This window comes from Kogia breviceps, chromosome 15 (genome assembly GCF_026419965.1).
Source record: "Kogia breviceps isolate mKogBre1 chromosome 15, mKogBre1 haplotype 1, whole genome shotgun sequence".
NCBI classification, from domain to species: Eukaryota; Metazoa; Chordata; class Mammalia; order Artiodactyla; family Physeteridae; genus Kogia; species Kogia breviceps.
The window spans coordinates 25,215,528-25,239,485 of record NC_081324.1 but is presented as its reverse complement, the minus strand read 5'-3'; the positions used below and the strand labels follow the sequence as shown (position 1 = coordinate 25,239,485).

The 23,958-nt window shown below is 36.9% G+C and overlaps 1 protein-coding gene across 6 annotated transcripts in view; it reads right to left on the bottom strand.

Annotated features, from left to right (window-relative positions):
• SMAD2 (SMAD family member 2) overlaps positions 1-23,958 on the bottom strand; it is a 94,027-nt gene that overhangs the window by 51,451 nt on the left and 18,618 nt on the right. For all 6 annotated transcript variants that reach the window (XM_059039706.2, XM_067014400.1, XM_059039703.2 and 3 more), the window contains one exon: positions 14,265-14,553. In XM_059039706.2, coding sequence (XP_058895689.1) covers positions 14,265-14,500 — 236 coding nt within the window. In that variant the 5' untranslated portion in view covers positions 14,501-14,553. The remainder of the gene's footprint in view (positions 1-14,264; positions 14,554-23,958) is intronic.

The following is a 23,958-nucleotide window of genomic DNA, read 5'->3' as shown; positions in this document are numbered from 1 at the left end:
AATAACACTAACTTTGAAGGCTCATACCACAGAAGCATATAAACCATTAAACAAGTTGTACTGTCCCTACAGTATTTGCACAATTTACTGCAGCAGTTAAACCACCAATGTCAAAAGGAATAAGCCTCATTATGTTTTATTAATTCATTATTTTTCAAGAACTTCTTGTCTAAAGAGTATATTTCTTCTACAAATCAAAAGGAGTAGGATCTAGACTGTCACTGGGGAAACCCATATAAGCAATGCTGAACACTGAGTAAAATGAAAGGGTTCAACAAAAGAAACTTCACTTGAGGCTCCAGCTTAATTACTGATGTACTCATGAAATACGGACTTCTATGGAATAATCTGTAACCACCCATTCAAAAAAAAATTTTTTTAAAGCATTACTGTTTTTATTTTTTTTTAATGTATTTATTTATTTATTTTTGGCTGCTTTGGGTCTTCGTTGCTGCGCGCAGGCTTCCTCTAATTGCGGCGAGAGCGGGGGCTACTCTTCGTTGCGGTGTGCGGGCTTCTCACTGAGGTGGCTTCTCATGTTGCCGAGCATGGGCTCCAGGCGCGTGGGCCTCAGCAGTTGTGGCATGCGGGCTCAGTAGTTGTGCCCCACGGGCCCAGCTGCTCCGCGGCATGTGGGATCCTCCCGGGCCAGGGATCGAACCCCGTATCCCCTGCACTGGCAGGCGGATTCTTTAACCACTGTGCCACCAGGAAAGCCCCACGCATTCAAAATTTTTTCTACTTATAACAGATCAGTCCTTCCATTTTGTATATGACTAGCAAGACTAAAACTTTATATCACCTCAGGAATCAAGAGCTGATAGCTGTAATAAAATAATAAAGTCTCTGTAAGTATATGTACTACGTGTGTCTGTATACTTCACTTCATCACCATTATACAGCTGAGGGATGGGCAATGGAAAAAAAGAAAATGCCTACCTCCAGATAGTTTTTAACCTTCACTCCACCACCAAGAAAGGAGCTTTAGGTACAACCTTGTTCTTAACAAATTAGCAAAGGATACAAGTAAACAATTAAGAAATTTTCATTGGCTACAGAAAACTTAAGCAAATTGCCAACATTTATTTTAAACATCTGCTGTGTACCTGGCACCATTCAAAGTGCTTCATAGGTATTATCTACTTTATACTCATATCAACCCTATAAAGTGAATTAACGTGACCATTATTTTCATATAAAGAAATAAATGTGAACAGTTAAATAACTCAGAAGGTCACAACGCTACTGAGATAACAGCCAGGATTTACATCCACTTCTGGCTGGCTTAAAAGCCTAAATTTTTCAAGGTATACTTCTGCAGAATGATGGTTTAAAAATCTGTAGTTTCAAACTTTTATAGGAACATGTATTAACTATGTTTTCTTATTTTCTGTATCCTCAATACTCTGGCATTTGGAGCCTTGATCCTGGAGAGACTACCCCTCCCAGGTCTAGAGGTGGCAAGATTCCCTTGAGAGGCCACCTTTGAAACACAAACCAACTGATCCAGAGTTCACACCCCTGAGCTCACCCCCCTAACTATTTAATCAAACTCTGGCACACACCAAGCCAATATTCTTCCTGCCCTAAATCACCCTAGGGCTATGTACTGGACAACTAGGAACCACTCCTACAGTCCAGAGACTGGCCAAAATTACTAAAACTATCTAATCCTAAACTTAACTCAGCATATCTACCCAGCACTGTCATTCCTTCCCTGGAAAACTCCAATAAAGGTTCTGGGCCATGCTGTCCTTGCCCCAACATCTATTTATCAATCCACCTTTTTTTTTGATGCGTTCAAAATTAAGTCGTGCATACTTCAAATCTAGACCTTAAAGAATGCGTATATTAACTAGAGCTCACTGCTCACTCTTTTGCTGAGGTAACATTTACATAGTGCCAAACAAATCTCAATGGTACCATTTTGTTAGTTTTATCGAATACATAAATTGGGTAACCCTCTGTCCTGCCAAGAATTCCCTCCTACCCCTTTCTCAGTTAATCCCTGTAATCCCCTCCCCCACCCCCAAAGGCAATCACTGATGTGTTTTTTTCCCCCACGATAGGCCATTCTGGTGGCTGTGCAGTGATATTTCACTGTTTCACAATTTGCGCTTTCCTGATGACTAACAATACTGCACACTTTCCATCTGCTCAGTGGCCCTTCCTATACCTTCTTTTGTGATGGAAATGGGCAATCTTTTGCCCATTTTTAAAATAAGGCGATTCCTCTTCTCACTACTGAGTGTTACAGAAATTCTTCATAAAGTGTGGATACAATCCTCTTATCAGAAATATATTTTGGAAATATTTTCTTCCACTCCATGACTTGTTTATTCATTTCTTAATGGTTTTTGATGAAATGTTTTTTAATATTGATGATAACAACTTCCTCTTATTGCTTTCCATATCCTTTAAAGAAAAAAACCCCTTGCCTACCTCCAAGTCACAAACGTCTTCTCCTATACAAGCTTGATAGTTTTAACTTTTAGATGAGAACTATGATCCATTTGGAATTAATTTTTTTGAATGGTTTAAGGTGGGGCCAAGGTTCATTCTTCCAGATGGAGAATCCAGTTCTCTCAGTATTATTTATCGAAGACTTTCCTGTCCCTACTGGATTGCTTTGGCAAATCTGTCAAAAATCAAACAACCATATAAGTATCTATTTTAAGGTTCTCTATTTTATCCCATTTATCTGTTTGTTTTTATGCCAGAAACACAATGTATGATTACTGTGGCTTCAGAGAAAGTCTTGATGTCAGATAATTTAAGTCTTCTAACTTCGTTGATCTTTTTCAAGATTGCTTTGGACATTCCAGGTCCTAAATTTTAGGATAAGTTGGTATATTCTATGAAAAACATATATATTTTTAGGGTTTGATGGAGATTGATTTGATTCAGATTAAACTGGGAGAGAACTAACTTAATACTACTGAGTGCTCCAATTCACAAACATGGTATGTCTGTCAATTTATTGTATGGTAGTTCCAACATGAAGGCTGTCTCAGGGTTGGTCTCCATTGGTCTCCTCCTGAGAAAGGGTCACATTTTCTTTGCTCTTCATGCGTTGACTAACTTAAAGTCTGTATGCTGGACACTGTGAACATTACATGATGGAGATGCTAGATTCTGTTATATTCCTCTAAGTGTTAACTGTTCTTGTTTTGGCAGGCAATTAACTTGTTCACACTCAAACTCTGTCTTTGAACAATTCCAATTAGTTTTTCACCAGCCTAGTGATTTCAGCAGTTTTTAAGGAAAATCTGGGGCTCCCCTTCTGTGGCTCTCTCCATGCCAGAATTCTCCTCTCACTCTTCAGCAACTGTGGTTGTCCTAAACTCTGATCTCTGGTTCTTCAGGACAGAAAAGGAGGGTTTCATATTGAAATTGTAGCTACCCTGCACATTCTTCATGGATAAAAGCTATAAGAACAGAAAATTCACCTCATGTCACTTGCTTCTTCCAAGGGTCAAATCTCCTTCAAAATGTCTATTTTGTTTGTTCATTCTCTAGTGCCTTATTTATTTTCTGCAGAGTTTATAATTGTTATCTGAGGGAGTCTATGTCTGATAAAATCATATCTGGCTATATGAGAAAAAATTCTCTCCCCATTTGTTTAGACTTCTTTAATTTTTCTCATTAAGGTTTTGAAATTTCAGTATACAGATCTTATGTCTTTAAAAAAATGTATTCCGGGCTTCCCTGGTGGCACAGTGGTTGAGAGTCCGCCTGCCGATGCAGGGGACACGGGTTCGTGCCCCGGTCCGGGAAGAGCCCCCATTCCGCGGAGCAGCTGGGCCCCCGCGAGCCATGGCCGCTGAGCCTGCGCGTCCGGAGCCTGTGCTCCGCAACGGGAGAGGCCACAACAGTGAGAGGCCCGCGTACAGCAAAAAAAAAAAAAAAAAAAAAAGTATTCCTAGGTATTTTAATTTTATTGGTGCTACTATTCATAGAATTGTTTTCTTAATATTACCTCCATTTGTCTGCTGTTAATATTTATGAATATTTATGAAAATACAATTGATCTTGTAAAATAAAGCCTTGCTAAATTTATGTTTGCTTTAGTGACTGTTTTTGTAGATTCCTTAAGGTTTCTTACATAATCATATCATCTACAAAAAGCAAGAGTTTTGACCCATTCTTACAGATCTTTATGCCTCTTATATTTCATTTTCCTGCCTCACTGCACTGGCTAGGTCCTCTACTAAAATAATGAATTGAAGAAGACAAGAATGGACATCCTTGGGCTTCCCTAGTGGCACAGTGGTTGAGAGTACGCCTGCCAATGCAGGGGATGTGGGTTCATGCCCCAGTCTGGGAAGATCCCACATGCTGCGGAGCGGCTGGGCCCATGAGCCATGGCTGCTGAGCCTGCGCATCCAGAGTCTGTGCTCCACAATGCGAGAGGCCACAACAGTGAGAGGCCCGCATACCGCAAAAAAAAAAAAAAAAAAAAAAAAGAATGGACATCCTTGTCCTACTTCTGATCTTAGGGAAAACGTATTATTTTGTAAGTATATTCTTAAGCCGTCAGTTTTTCTTAAATGTCCTTTATCAGACTGAGGAAACATCTTTACATTTCTCATTAGCTGGGAGTGTTTGTCATGAATGGATGAATTTTTGTTAAATGCTTCTGACCAAGTAAAGTGATCAACATTGTTTTTCTCCTTTGTTAGTGCTGTGCACTACACTGATTAATTTTTGAATATTATAAACTAACCTTGCATTGTTGAGCTAAATCTCACCCAGTCATGATGTGCTCTTTGTATATTGCTGGAGTGTACGTTTTGTTAACAATTTTTTAAACCTATGTTCATGACAAGTATTAATCTCTAAATTTTCTCCTTTTGGTGCCATCTTTATCAGGTTTTGCTATCAGGGTTATATTGACCTCATAAAATAACTCTGTTTTTCTGAGTTTCTATGACATTGATGTTGTTTCTTGCTCAAATGCTTGAATTTACCAGTAAAACCAACTGGACCTGGAGTTTTTTTGTGGGAAAGATTTTGATTATGAATTCAATTTCTTTAATTGATTATAGGGCTATCCAAATCTTCCACTTCCCCTCTTGCACCAGCCAGGATAACATGTTTTTAAAGAAATTTGACTATTACAAATTACTGACATAAAGTTGTTTAAAATATATCCATAGTATGCTTCTGATGTCTGTAGGATCTAGCATGATAATATCTCTTTCATTTCATACATAGCTAATTTATGGTTACGGGTGCTCTCTTTTTTTTCTCCATCAGCATTATAGGAGTTTATTGATCTTTCTAAATAATCAACTTTTGGATTTATCATCTCTGTTGTCTCTTTTCTAATCATTGATTTTCTGCTCTTATTTTTATTATTTCTTCCTTATACTTACTTTCCATTTTCTTTGACCTTTTTTCCTAGTTCCCTTGGTGACGTCTTAGATAACTTTTCTAGTATAATTATTTAAAGCTATAGATTTCCCTTTAAGCACTGTTTTAGCTGCATCCCACTTATTTGATATGGTATAACTTGATTATCATTTAGTTTGCTATATATTCTAATTTTGCTCATGGTTCTCTTCTAAATGACCCATGGGTCAAAGAATTATGATAATTTCCATTTTTAATATGTCTTGCTGGTATTAATTTCTAATTTTGTTCTACTGTTGGCAGAGAACATACTCTGTTGATTTCAATCTTTTAAAATTTATTGAGACTTGTGCCCTGCAAATAGTCTTTCCTGGTGATGTTACCAAGAGCACTTGAAAAGACTGTTATTATACTGATTTTAGATTTAGATCTTCTATACCTTTACTTACTTTTTTGGTCTAATTGAACTCTCCAACTATTACCACAAATTTGTCATTTTGACCCATTAATTCTATCCAGTTTTACTCATGTATTCTGAAGCTTTTTTTATTAAGTAGATACACATTTATGGTTATGGCTCCTCAAGAGATACCATTTTATAACCTTCTGACCCTCTCACGTCTGCAAAGGGTCACCTGTCATCATCGTTCCCCGGTATGTAACATGTCACTGCTCATGGCTGCTTTCAAGACTTTCTCTTTCATGGGTTTGACTATGATGCACCTAGGTGTGGTTTACTTTTCAGTTATCCTTACTGAGTTTAATGAGGAATCTGACTCCATTCTTGATATACGACTGTTAAGAGTTTTGAGTCCCATCATGTCCTCATCCCCTCTGCCTCAAATCTGAGCAAGCTGATATGGAAGCCCTTGGGGCTGGTGAGAATTTTAAACCAGGCAAGTCTGGGCACACACAGGAGTACAGGAATTATCACCCCAGCCCCATGTCTCCTGTCACTCCTTTCTCAAGTAATTTTTGGACTAGTTTGGGAGCCTGCCCTGCTTTCCCCAGAAAGCCTCATCATATGAGCAATAATCTTTTTCATGCCCTTTCAGTTCATGTTTGGCTTCATCAGTCTCACATCAAAATCAAACTTGGGGAGGGATCCACCCCACATATAGTTCACACTGATTAAGCACTTACTATATATCAAGCTTAGCACTAAGTCCTTACACATATTGAATTACGTAATCTTCCAACAACCCACAATTTAGGCAGTTACCCCATTTGACAAATGAGATAATGGAAGCACAGAGATAAAGTGACATGTCTAAGGTCATACAGCTAGCAAGTGGCGGGGAGAGAGGCAGGCTGCATTCTTAATTACCAACACTATTCTGCTCCTTTATAGTTTACTAAAAATAAAAACATAGCAAGACAAAATTAAAACAATAACTTCGGTATAGCATCTCTGATAAGTAAAGCATTACAGAATGTGCTTAATTATAAAAACTAGAGATTCCACTGTAAGAGTTATAATTTCTCAGGAAAAAAACTCTTTGGACAAGGAAATTAGTAGAGCCACTCCCAAATTAAAATAGGGGAGACAATAAAATTTCCATAGACTCCAATAAGATTAAACTGATACTCTTCTTCTTTGGTTTGGAACAGCTCTTTTTAGAAGCAGAAGAAAGGACCAAGTGATGACTGAAAAAATTTTTTACTTTTCCCTTTAAAGTTATGTTGAAAACACTACTTTGAGATCTTGCTAGATGTTTCTACTGCCTTTGAAAAATAACAAAATATCTCCCACACAAATAAAATAGTCTCTATCATTGAAAAGATTTAAATATCAATTCTAAAAATAGTAGCTCAAAATATTTCAAGTCCTGCCAAAAAAACAGAAACTTTTACTTAAGAAGAAAAAAAAAAAAAAAAAACCACACACACCAAAATAGACTCAGGAACATTTATTTTAATAATATAGCTGATTGATTTTCTAGATTTATTTTAATATATATTCTCTGTTTTTAACAATTAAATAGTATCCTAAAAGACAAAAGAAATCCTAAGAGAAAATATAAGTACATGGTCATTCCAATCTCTTAAATTAAATGCATAAAACATAAAACAAGGATCGCACTACAGAACAGAGTTCTGTAAAATCTCAACTTATTAATCACACATTTTTATGATGTTGCAGTTGGTTGTAAAGAAAGGTGTTTGTTTTTAACATCTTTATTGGATGTTAAATTGCTTTATTGGATGTAAAGCATCTAATTGCTTTACAATGGTGTGTTAGTTTCTGCTTTATAAAGGAAAGTCTTTTTAATCTGACAATTTTAATATTAGCATCCTACAAAATAAAAATTAACTCACATTTGTATAGCACTTTGAAGTTGACAATGTGCTTTCACATGAAGAAGTTAAAATGTTTTATACAGTTAATGCAAATTATATAAGCCATCACATAATAACTATGGGGAAAAATTATTTATTTTAAGTTACTTAAATTACTTTTCATTATAAATTTTTGTTCAGTATCTGACTCTGAACTTTTACAGCATCCTTAACACAAATACAGCTTCCCTTTAACCTCCTCTCCCCCACTGGCCTAGCAAACATGGAGTAAACCAAGTTAGGGAAAAACTATATCCTCTTCTTACATAAGTTAAAAAGCCATAAAGATAAGCAAAGTTCATAAAAGAAAAATGTCTGGGATGCTTGAGTTAATCAAAAATCTTATACACTTTAGTTCTAATTTAAGCACTATTCATGATCATAGTTTCATAAGAGTCTCAAGACAACCATTTCACAGTACTTCCCATAATAACCCAAAAGTAAAGCTAAAGTAATGTTGGATTTTGAGAACAGACATTAAACTAACAGTTCAAGGGAAAAAAATGTGATGGTAATAGAAGAAAACTCTAGTTGTAATAAAATTGTCTCTTTGGAAATAAAGCATCATTGGATAATTTAACAGGTATATGGTCAGATAGTTTCTGTTTAGAAAAAAAGTTCTGTTAAAATGCTACATACTTCATGCAGATGTATGTAATGTTCCTCCATTCTCCCCATATAGTCTCCCTGTCCCCAGCACCACTAAATTTGGATTCCCAAGTTTTCAAAAGGAGAATACAGACAGCTTATTTAAAAAGCTGGATTCGAAAAAAAAAAAAAAAAAAAAAAAAGCTGGATTCATTGAGTCTTCCCGTATCATTACCCTCAAGCAAGCTCCTGTCAAACTGTTTTCCTCCTTTCTGTGTAAAATTTCAAAAAGAGCCCATGGCTGTTCTAGTCACACCCAAATAGATTATATACATATATAAAACACACAATAAACCTCTCTGCAGAAATTACAATTTTACTACCCTGATCTAAATCAAAATTTTATTCTCTCATTCAATTTTGCTAATTTCACCTCTTCCAGGACTCTCTAGCCGTTACTTTTAAGGGCCCTGTAGGTTCTGGAACATCAAGAAGAGGGGGTTTTAGGGGAAGAGGGAACAGCCTTATAAGGTCAGAAGCCCAAATACAGCCTCTTCCCTGTAGTTAGTTCCTGTTGCAGGAATTTCTCTGGCTGTTTGGCTTGGGTCACTCTGACTTTCCAAGATGAGCCTCTTGATCTGTTCAAGACAAGTCAATACAAGTAATACAACTGGACTGGGTGAGGAGACGGGTGACAACAGGAGTGGGAGGGACACATTTTCCGCTGTATAATCTGTGTTTGAATTTGGAATCATGTACACATACTACTTTGTTTTAAGGAACATACTTTTTGAAGGAAAAGATATAAATACATTTATTAGAATATTAAGAAAATGAAAATATAATTACCCTTTAACAGAAAAATTGACTTAATTTAAAGGGTAAAAAAAGCGAAGCCAAGAATAGTCTAAGTATTGCCCGAAAGTTCTTTTTAAACATTTAACTGGGCTTCCCTGCTGGCGCAGTGGTTAAGAATCTGTCTGCCAACTCAAGGGACACAGGTTCGAGCCCTGGTCCGGGAAGATCCCACATGCCGTGGAGCAACTAAGCCCATGAACCACAACTACTGAAGCCTGCACGCCTAGAGCCTGTGCTCCGCAACAAGAGAAGCCAACGCAATGAGAAGCCCACACACCGCGACTAAGAGTAGCCCCAGCTCGCCACAACTAGAGAAAGCCCACGCGCAGCAACAAAGACCCAACGCAGCCAAAAAAAAATTTTTTTTTAATTATTTTAAGAATAATAACGTAAAACAAACCATAAAAAAAACATTTAATTATGCTGACTGCAAAAGTAAAACATACTTTCATAGATAAATATGAGGGAAAAATTACATGACATTTCTTTTTTTAGGTAATCCATAAATAATCACTATTAACAATCTGATGTATTTCTCTCTAAAGTTTCAAGATTAAGTGTTAACATTTTTGGAAGTATTGCTTTATCAAGTTAAGAAAATTCCTATTTCTAATTTGTTAACATGAATACTGAACTTTATAGAAAGCTCCTTCTAGATCTACCAAGATCAGAGTGTTCATAAATATGAATACAGAGTATCTTATATTTTTTTTTTTTTTTTTTTTTTTTTTTTGCGGTATGCGGGCCTCTCACTGTTGTGGCCTCTCCCGTTGCGGAGCACAGGCTCCGGACGCGCAGGCCTAGCGGCCATGGCTCACGGGCTTAGCTGCTCCGCGGCATGTGGGATCTTCCCGGACCAGGGCACGAACCCGTGTCTCCTGCATCGGCAGGCGGATTCTCAACCACTGCGCCACCAGGGAAGCCCCAGAGTATCTTATATTAATGGATTTCCTGTAGCTGAATCATACTAGCATTCCTGCAATAAACCTTACCTAGTCATGATTTTGTGGTTTTGTTTTTATAATTCAAGCTTTTTCATTTATAATTTTTGCATTTGTTTTTATGAGTAAGATTGATATAAACTTTACTTTTACTATTCATTTTCAATTCTGGTATAAAATGAGTTGGTAAGTTTCCTTTATTATTAGAGTTAAGGAAACTGTGGGTTAGGATTGGGTTTCTCTAATTCTTTGCTATTATAAACAATGCTGAAATGAACACCAGAAATCTTGGACCATATTCCTGATTATTTCCTTAAGATGAAAGATCAAAATGTAATTATATGGTCAAAGTACCACCTTACGAAAGCCCTTATAATTTATGTTTATGAAAATAAATTCTTCATTCCTACACATTTATGTACAATGGATATTATCAAATTGGCATTTGAGACCTCACAGTCGCTTGTTTTAAACTTTACAAGCTCTCCATCCCCACTGTCTGGATTTTGCTTTACTGCAGATTAAATGCACTGAAAGTCACCTTTTCTTCTTCTGATTCATTAGCTAAATATCAATTGCCATTCTGATTTTATGACTGAGTTGTCCTCCATTTGTTAGTCTCAAAAAATTGAGATGGAAAAGCTTCATGAAACTTTATACTATTCAGCTCATTGTAGCTTAATAGGTTAAGATCTACCCATGAATCACTTTGTGTCACCACATAAAACAGTAGGAAGGAAGCAGTGACACATATGGGTAGTAGCTTCTATCCCTTCAGAGACAAAGCAATGAAGGCAGAGTTAATTTTATGTGAGGGGGATGAGAGGGATATAAAGTCAGGACTATGTTTCTATCCGCAATTTAGTCCCACTCTAACATTAGAAGATGGGGGTTGGAGGAAAGGAAACTGTTAAGAAGAGTCAATGAAACAGGTTTTTTTTTTTTTTTAACAGAAAACATTTGTCATTTTAAAAAATTAAGTTATTTATGTTTCATGTTCATTAATACATGATGAATACATCAATACCTTAAGGTATTTTACTGACAACTTATTTGCAATTTTAAGTTAATAAGCTTACAGTAAATCCACCATGTATTACATTTTAAATAATTTTGCTTAAGCTATGGTTTAGATTCCTCCATAATGGACCCTTTCCACACCCATGCCCCACCTTTTACAGTCTCTATAATTAAGAGTTGACTGTATGTTTAAATACATTTAGTAGTTAAGAGATGACTAATAATCTGACACAATATAACTGTTCTATTATTAAAAACAAACTTTATAAAATATACGGCTCCAGAATATAGTGCAAGAAACTTAAGTTTTTTGATAAACAGCCAATATTAACAAATCTACATTTCTTGAAATATTAAAAAAAAAAAAAAAGACCACCAAATTAGACACGTAAGTTTCTAAGCTTCAAGGAACTTTTAAACAGTGAAAAACAAGATACTGGCCAAGCACCACTTCACTTTCATTACTCAGGTAAAACTGCGGGGAAAAAAATCTTTAAATGATGAAAAAGCCCTAGAATATGAAAAAAAGAAATCTCTAAAAACTAGACTGTAAAATGAAGACTGGAAAATAAGGAAAAGAAATTTGATTAAAGGGACTTCCAACAGTTTAAATAGAAGGTCTATACATTTCAATCATGACGCTGCTTCCTACTGTATCTCCTTAAGAGACAGGACTGCATGACTCTCCTCTGTTCCGTTCTGCCAACAACCTCACTGCACCGGCACCGGAGCGCTAGATGAAGCCGTGCAAAAGCATGGGCCCCTGTCTTCCTGGATCACACAGCTAGCTCCCTTGGATGAGGAGACAACATACCAACTGGTCTCCCTGCCTCCACTCTTGACAGTCTCACAACCATTTTCCTCACTTCTTTACCTAAGACTCTTTGACAACTCCCCCATCACCCAATCACACTCAGGTTCAGTGTGAACCCCCCAGCGTACAGGATGTGGTGCTTCCTCACTACCACACAGCCTCTGAGTCCTGCCATATCCCACCTCCCACCTGACACTCCCAGGACCCCCATCATCAGTCCTCTCAACACCCCAGGGCCACTCTGGATGAATGGAGCTTCTCCTGACTAAATTCCTCCTTTACCTCCACCCAACTCAGGCACCAATCTTTCTCCAGGAGGAAACTTTCCACAAGCCGCAGACGAGGGAAGGGTCCCCACTTTGGACACAGCTCCCTAAGCATACATCTTTCAGAACATCTCCTGCACATTATGAAATTATCTTTCTTATTTTTTTAAAGTTTACCTCCCTTACTAGAAGTAAGCAACTCAAGAGCAAAGACTGTATGTTTCTAAATGTTTACTGAACTGAAATACCAGGCATTATACAATGAAAAATGAACACTAAAAACTTGACTTATTCTTAACCAATTCATTAGCAAGTCATGTTAGTTCAACTTCCAACCAAATCCATCCACTTCTGGTGGCAGCACAGCCTCCATGCCAGCCCAACCTCTGGCATCTCTATTTTGGACTGCTTCAATAGCATCCTGATTTCCCCGCTTGCAGACCACTATACCATACCAGTCTACTACACACACACGTGCACACACACACCACTACACCACTACCCACCCCCAGCCCCAACCACGTGTGTCCGGCAGCCAGAATGATCTCTGTAAAAATATAAATGTAAAAAATTCTTTAAAAATGGATTAAAATCTGAAAATCCACTTAAAACTCTTTATTTGCTTTCTATTACATTGACACTAAAATTCAAACTGCCCTACGATGCCCTCTATGATCTGACCCTTTCCAAGTTTTGTGCTCATTTTGTATCACTCCATCTCTACTGCGATACAGTAAGTCCTCCAATACAATAAGCTATGTCCTGACTTGGCATCTTTACACTGACTCCTTCCTCTGCCTAGAACACCTCCCCCCTCATCTAGCTGCTACTTCTCAAAGCTCAGCTTAAGTGTCAAAATCCAATCCAAAGCAGTTTTACCCCTCAGTCGTTGTTTTCTTTGTACTCATTACTATCTCAAATTAGATTAATTTGTCTACTTGTTTACTGTGTACATCTATCCCTGAGGAGGGCAGGAACTTTGAGTTTTGTTCATACTGTATCTATCCCATGTGCCTAAAACCAGTGCCTTGTACACAGCAGGCATTCATAAACACTTCTAAAATGAAGGAATAAACCAGGAAAAGTGACTCTTATTTAAGAAATACATGAAACAAGTGAGGTAAAAGAAATGGATAATTAACCTACCAAAGAAGGGAGGAAACATTCTACTGTTAGTATTTGCAAGCAGACAGGCTGGTGTTATTAGGATCTATTATCAACAAGCATCCAGAGTGTATTTCCCAATACTCATTAGAAACGTGTCAAGTAGAATGGTTTTACGTGCCATATGCTAGCCTATGTGTATAACACTGAAAACAATCATTTTTAGAAAATGCTAGAAACTGACACTCCCGCAAACCCTGTAACGTGCACAACTACAGTAGTACACATTAAAACGCTTAAAAACCACTTGCTACTTTATTTTAAAAAACAGTATTTCTGACAGTGGTACTGATCTGTAAATGATTAAATTTACACTAATAAAACTTCAACCTCTTAAGTAATAGGTACTTCTAATACAAGAGGAAGGTCTTCAAGACAGGTTCTGACCACCTATGACACCTAGGAAGCTGTCTCACATACTGTTCTTTGTTAGAAGTAATGCTGCAACTCAAGCAAAAACTATATAAAATTCATCACAATGTTAGCAGCCTCTCTTAACTTCTTACTGAAGTTTTGACCAAGGGAGGAGAAAACTGTCAGTCACTACTGCACTAGTGTACTAGTGATAGAAAAATCTTTGAATCTTTATTCAAATGTCATTCAATCACAGAAATTAGGATAACATACAATGAAGCATTTAGGCAACGAAGGTAAATGAAGACAGTGAAAATAAAAATACAATCTAAGTATTTTATTTTGCTTGATTAAACCTTCTCACTGTTCAAGAAAATGCTTTGTAAAATAAACAAGTCTTAACGAGTCAAACAAAATATGACAGGTTAAAAATAGCTGTCATATTTTAATAATCACTATTGACAGGTCACTTGAAAGTAACAAAATTTCAATAACTTCCCTTCAGATTCCTTTAAGCAATTTTCAACAGTATGGCCATCAAATTTCTGATCTAACAACACTTACCTTGGTATGGTAACACATTTAGTATTACAATTTTGAGTGGTGATGGCTTTCTCAAGCTCATCTAATCGTCCTGTTTTCTTTAGCTTCTTCACCAAACTTTTAACTGCTTTCTCACACCACTTTTCTTCCTGTCCATTCTGCTCTCCACCACCTGCTCCTCCAGATCCACCAGCTGATTTTTTCCATCCCAGCAGTCTCTTCACAACTGGTGGAGTGAATGGCAAGATGGACGACATGTTCTTACCAAAGGCAGCGATCCACTCTAAGAAAATATCCTCCTTAATCTAACCTAGAAAAGATATGGAAAGGATAATTTAGAGACTAACTTTACAATCAACTACTAGTTTCAACATAGTATCAAAAGCAAATTACAGAATGCAACAGAAATTCAAATTATTTCTTTCACAACAGACATTCAGAAGTTATCTTTTTCACCCCTGAAAATGACTTTACTAATTTAAATGAACTGTGGAAACAAATCCTTCTAAAAACCAGACAGTGTTATAAGTGGACAAATATAATAATTTTGCAAGTAAAATCTTTTATCTTTATCAACACTGGACAAGTTTATCACTACCCATACTACTTGATTTATAACTTTTAACAGTATCAATAAAATATCTTCACCAAAAGAACGTTTTCCTCACTTTTTAGAATTTCAATCTATTCTCAAAACACGTAACAAAAATATTTTTTTAATTTACAACCTCAATATCCCCAAAGTTTTAAACTTTCATAACCAAGTATCATAAAGTAAAATGCAAAGTTATAACAAGGGAAAAGGCATGAAGTGTGAAGTAAACAAGAAGAATAAAGACATAGGGACTCCCCCAGTGGTGCAGTGGTTAAGAGTCCGCCTGCAAATGCAGGGGACACGGGTTCAAGCCCTGGTCCAGGAAGATCCCACATGCCGTGGAGCAACTAAACCCGTGCACCACAACTACTGAAGCTTGCGCACCGAGAGCCCGTGCTCCGCAACAAGAGAAGCCACCGTAATGAGAAGCCCATACCGCAACGAAGAGTAGCCCCCGCTTGCCACACTAGAGAAAGCCTGTGCGCAGCAACAAAGATCCAAAGCAGCCAAAGAAAAAAAAAGTTAAAAAATATAAAAATAAAGAAATAAAGGTAAAGAGAGTCTGTGAAAAAAAGATTTAGTTCACTTTTACCACACCTTGAGAAGACTTTTAATTAAGCCTCTTTAAAAAAATGTTTTCATTTATATCTAAGTAACAACATGCATAGTGAATAAAGTCAAATACAGCTCCTCTTCTCACACCAAGAGAATCTTTTAACTTTTATTCTTGCTATTTATACCTCAGTAATGGTATCCCTTGAAACAGCAAGTTTAGATATACCTATCGATTTTTCTACAGAAAATGAGGATTTACACCACAACCACTTGCTTTCCTCCAACCTTAAAAATAATTATCTCCCAGGTAGTTTTGTACCTGATGAGATTAGTAGTTAACTACTGCATAATCATGTTTCCCTTTTTGTACAACTCTTTCCTTTCCCCAGAGCTAATTATGTTAGTTTTTCATTTGCCTACTTTTCTAAGCACCTACTACAAATTCTTCCCACACTCTCCACCAGCCCAATTAAAATTTAATGTCAATGGCTTTAATCTCAAAGTAAGAGATAAGATAATTTACCACTTGAGGACGGAACTGGAGAGTTCAGATTTGAGAAGAATGGAAAACATTTCGAAACCTAGCTCTGAGAAATGCCGTAGAAAATCAACTAGGGTGAAGTGAAATAACAAACTTTATCAGGTATTTGCCAGATTATACATCAGAAAGTATTCCATGAAGGAGTTCCACTTCTAGTCAGGAGGTACAAAGTCACAACAGACCATTACTTTCACCCTAACAATCAAAACAAGACAGAAAAGCTATAAAATCATGGTTTTTCTGAACCCATCAGAAAGTTTAAGATGCCAAGTAACCTAAGTGAAACTAAATTCCAGAAAGTGTTGAGTCTTGATAGAAGAGGGGCCCACAGATGGTCTCTTTCCTGGTGGAGTGGCTAAGGAGGAATAATCCCACCACAGGGAAGGTAAGGAGAAATCAGCCTAAATTCTAGTACATTTTAACAATAACATGTAGGCTGACAAGACATGTTAGAATTCCAAGGATTCCACAAAGCAAGTCTGAACCACTCAACCACTCAATCCCACAGGTCTTCACCAAGAGTTGCCCAAAATATGGCAAAAGTTGGAAGACAGGGCAGGAAAGCTAAGAGATACCCTAAGAAGCTCAGGGTCTTTCTCAAATGCCCTGGGGAGCAGGGGCGTGGTGAGATGCGAGAGAAATCAATCCAAGAGACTCCAGACATTCAGCTGCCAAGGGCTGAGGTGGGACAAGAGAGCTGAGACAGAAACTTCCAAGCAGATACTCTGTAAATTGAACTACCAAGGTTGGGGTAGGAAAAGACTGCTGAGAGAAAGCACTGGAAGGTATTACTCATACAGAGAGATCTCACTAGGCACAAAAGCCTGGGGTAAGACTAGAGAGCAAAAAGAACTCCAGAATGACGAGAAAACCAGCAGCTAAGCTGTAAAGCAGAGAAATCACCAACGGTTCAGAAAGCTGATGGCTCAGATACAAAGTGTAAAGAGATAACTGAAATTACACTAAGACAACAAATCTTACAGAAAGTAAAGTCTTAATCCTACTCTCAAAACACTTGAACTAATCAAAATAAAGTTGCAAATAAATAAGCCCAGAACTAGCTGACTATGCACACATCTTGTTGACTCAGCCCCACAAGAAATGATGGGCCATTTGGGGGAAGTAGATAATATATACTTCAACCTGTACTGATTTTACACAAACATTCAGCATTCAATCAAAAATTACAAGACAGAGAGAGTAGCAAACCAAAGTCAAAAGATGAAAGTATTAATATAATCAGATCAGAGAGGGCCTAGATTATGGGATTATCAGACATACTTTAAAATAACTATGATGAAAACTGATGGAAGAGATAGACAACATGAATAATGAAATGGAAAATTTAATCACAGACATTGAAGCTATTAAAAAAAGATCACAGGGAAACGTTAAAAATGAAAAATACAATATCAGAAATTAAAGATTTCTTAAGATGGATTTAAAAACAGACAGAAATAAGCTGTGAATCTGAAGACAGGCCAAATTTAAATGCCCAGATTGAAACATGAAGAGGAAAAAAAAAAAAAAAAAAGTGTGAAAAAAATCCCAGAACATCCAAGATCAAATGTCAATTGGGGTTTAAGTGGAGTGCAATTGGGGTCCCAGAAGGAGATGAAAGAGAGAATGGGGCAGAAAAAGCTTAAGAAGAGATAAAGGCCAAAAACATTTCAAAAATGATGGCAGATATCAACCCACAGATGGAAAGGAAACATACAGTAGTCAATCTGCTGAATATTAAAGATAAAAATAAAGATAATGGCTGAGTGTCAGCTAGGATGGCAGTGAAAACCCAGATGAAAGGGGAATCTGCACTCATTCACAAGTTCTTTTCAAAGACTCTCAACTGAGTTCTCTTGAAAAAGAATGGCATGGGGCAAGAGAAGGGAGAGAGCTCTTCCCCTTTAAGTGGCACCTAACATGAAGCAAAAGCCTTCAACCAGGAGGAGAGATGCAGGAAAGCCTCCCACACCCAGGGACCAAGGAAAGTTTCCCTGCCTGAAAGGGAAGAGTAAAGCAAAAGCTGTGTACTATTTGGGAGGGTGGGGGGAGCAGAACCTATTTGCCCTCCTCCCACATACAAACAAGCCTTTCACCATGTAACATAACCATAGTCTACCCCTAGAGGAATGCAGGAAACACTGCCACCACCAGTGGCAGACAAACATACCCTGATGCTAAGGAATGAATAGAAAGCAAAGTTATCAATATGACAATGGGCCAGGAGCAAGAAAATGTCTTTGGCCCAAGATTCTGCACTAATACAAAGCAAAGGTCTGTTACTACTAGAAGGAAAAATCCTTAACAAAATGTTAGCAAATCACACCCAGTAACATATACAGAAAAAGTAATACATCATCACCAAGTGGGGTTTATCCCAAGGAGCAAAACTGGTTTAACAGTTAAAAAAAAAAAAAAAAAAAATCAAGTACCTCATTTACAGTATACAGGAGAAAAATCCTTATGATTCTCTTAACTGATGCAGGAAAAAAAAAAGGCATTTGACAATGTTAATTTAATATCTATCCATGATTAAAAACCCTCAGAGAACTAGAAATAGAAAAGGGGAAGAAGTTCTTCATTCTGGAAAATGACATCTATGAAAAACCTAAAGCTAGCAACATATCTAATGATGAAACATTAAGTCCCTTTCCCTTATAACTGAGGATAAGACAAGGATGTCCACTGCCACCACTTCTATTCAACAATGCACTGAATGTTCCAGCCAGCACAATAAGGCAAGAAAGAAATAAAAGGCATAAAGATTGGAAAGAAAGAAGTATATTCTCTGGTGATATGACTGTCTCCATTGGAAACTGCACAGAACCTACAAAAACACTAGTAAAATTAGGAAGTGAATTTAGCAAGGTTTCATGATAGAAGGTCAACATATAAAATTAAGTGTATCTCTACATACAAGCAAAGAACAAATGGAAAATGAAATTTAAAGAAATACCAGTTATAACTGCAACAACAACAAAAAAACCTATAGGTCAATCTAAAGAAAGATACTCAAGACCTCTATACTAAGAACTGCAAAATTTTGCTAAGGTAAATGAAAGAAGACTGAAATGAAGAGAGACCATGTTCATAGACTGGAAGACTCAATATTATTTAAATGTCCATCCTTCCCAGTTTGATATATAAATGTAATCCCTGTTGAAATTCTAGCAGGATTTTAAAAAAAGAAACTGATATGCTGATGCTAAAATTCCTATGGAAACAAAAGAGATCTAGAATAATAAAATCAATCTTGAAAAAAGAAAAATGATTTTTGAGGACTTATACCACCTTATTTCAAGACTCACTAAAAAGGCTTAGTAATCAAGAGTATAGAGTGGGCATAAGAAAAATAAAGATAGTGAAATAGAAGAGCGTCCAGAAATAGACCCATACATATACACAGTCAACTCATTTTCTACCAAGGCGCCAAGTCAATCTATTTTCAACATTTTTTCAACAGCTTTTCAAAAATATGGAAAATAGTAAGCCTCAAGCACTATCTTATACCATCCTCAATAGGAAAGCAAAATCTTAACTCTTAGAGGAAAACACAAAATACTTTTATGTCCTTAAGACATAAAAAGCACTAACCACAAAAGAAATATAAGTAACACAAACCTCATCAAAATTTAAAATGCCTGCTTACCAAAAGACACCATTAAAGAACAAGTAAGTCACAGACTAGAGAAAAAAATATTTGCTATAAATACTTGAGATAAAGGGTTACCATATAGAATATATAAAGAACTGCAAGTCAAAGAAAAAAGTGAACTCCATTTTTTAAAAAAATAGGCAAAGGACAGATAACAGATATTGCATGAAAGAGGATACAGGAATGGACAACAAGCACATTAGGAGGTGTTTAATATCAACAATCTTCAGGAAAATGCATATTAAAAACCACAATGCATTTCACACCATCTAGAATGGTTTTAAAATATTCTGACACTGTCAAATGTTGAAGATGTAGAATATATTAGTTTCCTATTGCTGTTGTAACAAATTATCACAAACTCAGTGCTTTAAACGACCACAGATTTACCAAAATGAGTTTCAATGAATTAAAGAAAGTCAAGGTATACTCAGGACTGTTTCCTTCCAGAGGGTCTGATGGGAGAATTTCCTTCCTTGCCTTTTTTAGCTTTTAGTGGCCTCCCGTATTCCTTGGCTTATGCCCCATTCCTCCATCTTCAAAGCACATCACTCCAATCTCTGCTTGCATTGTCATACTGCCTTCTCCATCTCAGGTCAAACCTCCCTCTATCTGCCCTCTTATAAGGACACTTGTAATTACATTTAGGGCTCACCCAGATATTATACAATAAGATCCTTAACCACATCTGGAAAGTCCCTTTTGTCATATATATAATATTCACTGGTTCTGGGGACTAGGACCTGGATGTCTTTGGGGACCATTATTCAGCCTGACATATGCAGCAACTGGAAATGCTCATACCCTGTTGATGTGAGTGTAAAATGAATGGTACAGTGCCTTTGGAAAACTGGCAAGTTCCTAAAAAGTTAAACATACATACATCTACCCTATATCACAACAATTCCACTCCTAGACATACTCAAGAAAAATGAAAACTTAAGTTCACAAAACAAGACTTATACAAGAATGTTCATAGTAGCCATACTCATGATGGCCCCAAACTGGAAAGAGACCAAATCTCAAGAAAACTGAAAAAAATAAAACAAACAACTGTGGTATATTCATACAATGGAATACTGCTCAGGAACAAAAATGAGTGAGCTACTTATACATTTCACAACATGGATGAATCTCAAAAGTATCATGCTGGTCAGTGCTTTGTGACCACTTAGAGGGGTGGGATAGGGAGGGTGGGAGGGAGAAAGATGCAAGAGGGAGGAGATATGGGGATATATGTATATGTATGGCTGATTCACTTTGTTATACAGCAGAAACTAACACACCATTGTAAAGCAATTATACTCCAATAAAGTTGTTAAAAAAAAATCATGCTGGGAAAAAGACACTCAAAATATATACTGATTCCACTTATGACTTGCAACAACTGGGGAAACTAATACAGTGACAGAAGTCAAATGACTGTCTCAGGAAAGGGGAGGAACACACAGAGAAATGCTTGGTCCGACGCACAAATACCTTTCTGGGGTGATAAGACTGTTTTCTATCTTATTTTGAGAAGTAATTACATGTGCGTACACAATTATCAAAACTCACAGAACTGAAAATTTAAAGTTTGGGCATTTATCAATGTAAATTACAATTCAAAAAAATTAAAAAGCATCTAAACAAATACATTAAGAAGTTTCAAACAAGCAAAGTTAAATGGACTTCTTTATTTAAGAACTTATCAGACCTTCAATATGCCAATGCATACTGTAAGTTTCAGAAGGGAGGAGGTGGCAATTGACCAAGGATGTTAAGTAAACCAACAAGTGTCTGCCCACAACTTGGAGGTGAGCCTCTGCAAGCACATCTAGGTATATGTTGAGGAACAAGGCCGGGGATGTGGGAGGGATTTTTTTTAATTATTTGAGAACAGTGAGAGCCCAAATGACATCCAATCACAAACTTATCTGGGGCAGCGGTGACAAGGTTGCTGCAACAGAGGTATACATTTACTTTAAAAAAAAAAAAAAAAAGTTCCTGTAATTCTCAAAAAAGGACTTTGAATTCTCAAAAGACCATTCTCAAAAATGGTCTTCCAAACTGAAGATACTTAGGCCTTGGTAGTTTGCTAGAAAATAATGATCACAACCTAATTAATAATCATATTCATTCCCCTCAAAAGGGAAAAACAATTAACAGGTCCCAACCTCAATTCAGGAGACTGTCCCAAGGGTCTCCCACAAGAGGTAATATAGCATGCCAAATTTCACAAATTTATTTGGCCATGGTAATAACCCTTTTATAGGGACATTTCTGGAATTACACATAACAATGCTGCCCTGGCACCCCTGATAGCCCAACTGTGGTTTAGATGCTAAAAATCTGGAAGGAACCAAAAAGCAGGATTATGTGACTCTCTTTAGCAATACAGCAGAAATGGTAGGAAAGTGAGGTTTGCCCAGTTAGGGAACTGTAAGGTAAGTAAAGAACAGCAATGAGAACTTGACAGTAGGTAGCACCATTAACCTGTCTAGAGTGGGAGATGCTATAATAACACACATAAATAAGTATATATAAAAATGCCATATATTATAGTACACTATAGTAAATACTATAATTTAAAAATACTATATAGTATATGAAACAACTTGACAAAATAAAACAAACACACAAAACTACATCAAACACATGTAATAATCCACCAAAGTAGACATTTGCAACTACCAGGCAGCAAAAGGTGTATCTGGCTACCTTTGACCTCTGCTGAATTCCTACTCTGTGTCACAAAGCACGCTCTAGTGGAGCCAGCTATATAAACCTCAACACCATGTGACAGTCTTATCCAAGCACAGAGAACATGCTTATTAATTCAACCTTTGGAAGGGAGAGGTATCACAAAAGCAACACACAGCAGAACTGCGAATAGAGAAAGAGAGAGAATAACAGGCAGAAAGTTTAGCAGGTTTTCAAGAGACAGGAAACATTTTAAGAGTTACCCCCAAAAATGTAGGTATTACTAGAAATCAGAGTACAAGGAAGCAACGTGGTAGGAGAGAGGGGAGAGTGAGGCAGCCCAGTTTAAAAAACTGAAGACAAGTTAGTGCTAATGTTAGTATTACTTCAGTGATTTCAGAAACAATTCACATAGGTTATTGGCCAAGTGGATGTGGACAGTTTAGGGAAAAGGAGGATTCGAGGATAACGGCCACTAACCAATGTAACTGAGCAGTGTGGAATGATGCCCTAATCCTTATTCAGAACACAGAAACAGAAGCAAATCTGAAGGCTATGGTTACAGGGTCAGTATTAATACATGGCTTTATGTAAGTAACTGTGTTCATCACATAAGCAGGGTGCAGCAGAAAATACAGCAGAGGCTCAGGAGAGAGGGTAGTCAGGGCAAGAGAGTACACCCAAGCAAGGCAGAGCTAGTCCTGCGGAGAAGGCTTGGATTCTGAGGGCTCCATGGGCACTGTTTCAGCCCCACACCGATTTTATCCTTAGAACAAAACTCTTCCTGCATTACACGAGGGATCCCTGTTCCTTGCAAAAAACTGACAGAACAAGCAAATATAACAACTCTATCTAAAAGTGCCTATAACTTTAGTTTAATTAATCCATACATGAGAATTCAGCCTAGGAAAATGAATAAAAATTAAACTTTTATATATGCAGCAAAAATGAAAGGGATTCCCAGTGTTAGGAAGAATCTGAGTAAACAGGTTCTCTGTTAGACTTCCGTTAGAAATGTTTGTGAGTTAAGATGTATTCTTGGGGATCTGAAAACTTTCTATAAAATTTTTTTTCTTCATGGAAATGAAAACATGAAAAGTTTACACCTATTCTGGGTCATTTGAATAACCTCATGACCTAGTATTGCCACATGATTTCAATGTCCCATGTCTTAGAAGAGCAGTTATGACCACTTTGGAACTATGTGTTCATTTAAAGTTACCAGCCTTAACTTGTAACATGGCCGGCTGACTCCTGGCTAATTATCTCTGGAGAATTTTTCAATTATATGATAAAATAATATTTTTCAGTAATGCTGATAATACACTTTAATTAGCATTTTAAATAGCTAAGGTATCACATTTAGCCAATAGTTTTGAAATGTAAACAGACTGAGTTTAGGTTTTTTACAAGGTATCGATTTCTCCATGTTCCAAGTTGAAGACAAATGGAGTAAGAAAATAAGAAAATTAGATTTATGATCAAGTTATCGAGATGTGAGTCATTTACATAATGTACAGATTTCCTTCAACAGTGTGGCAGCAAGCTCTCAACTAAAGTTAGAAATGTTTTCCCAACATCTGCAAGAATTGAAAAAAATAAATTCAGATACTAACTGTTCCTAATTCCAGCTATAACTTATACGATTCAAGTTTCAACAGAATAGGAAGACTATCTTTACAGCTAA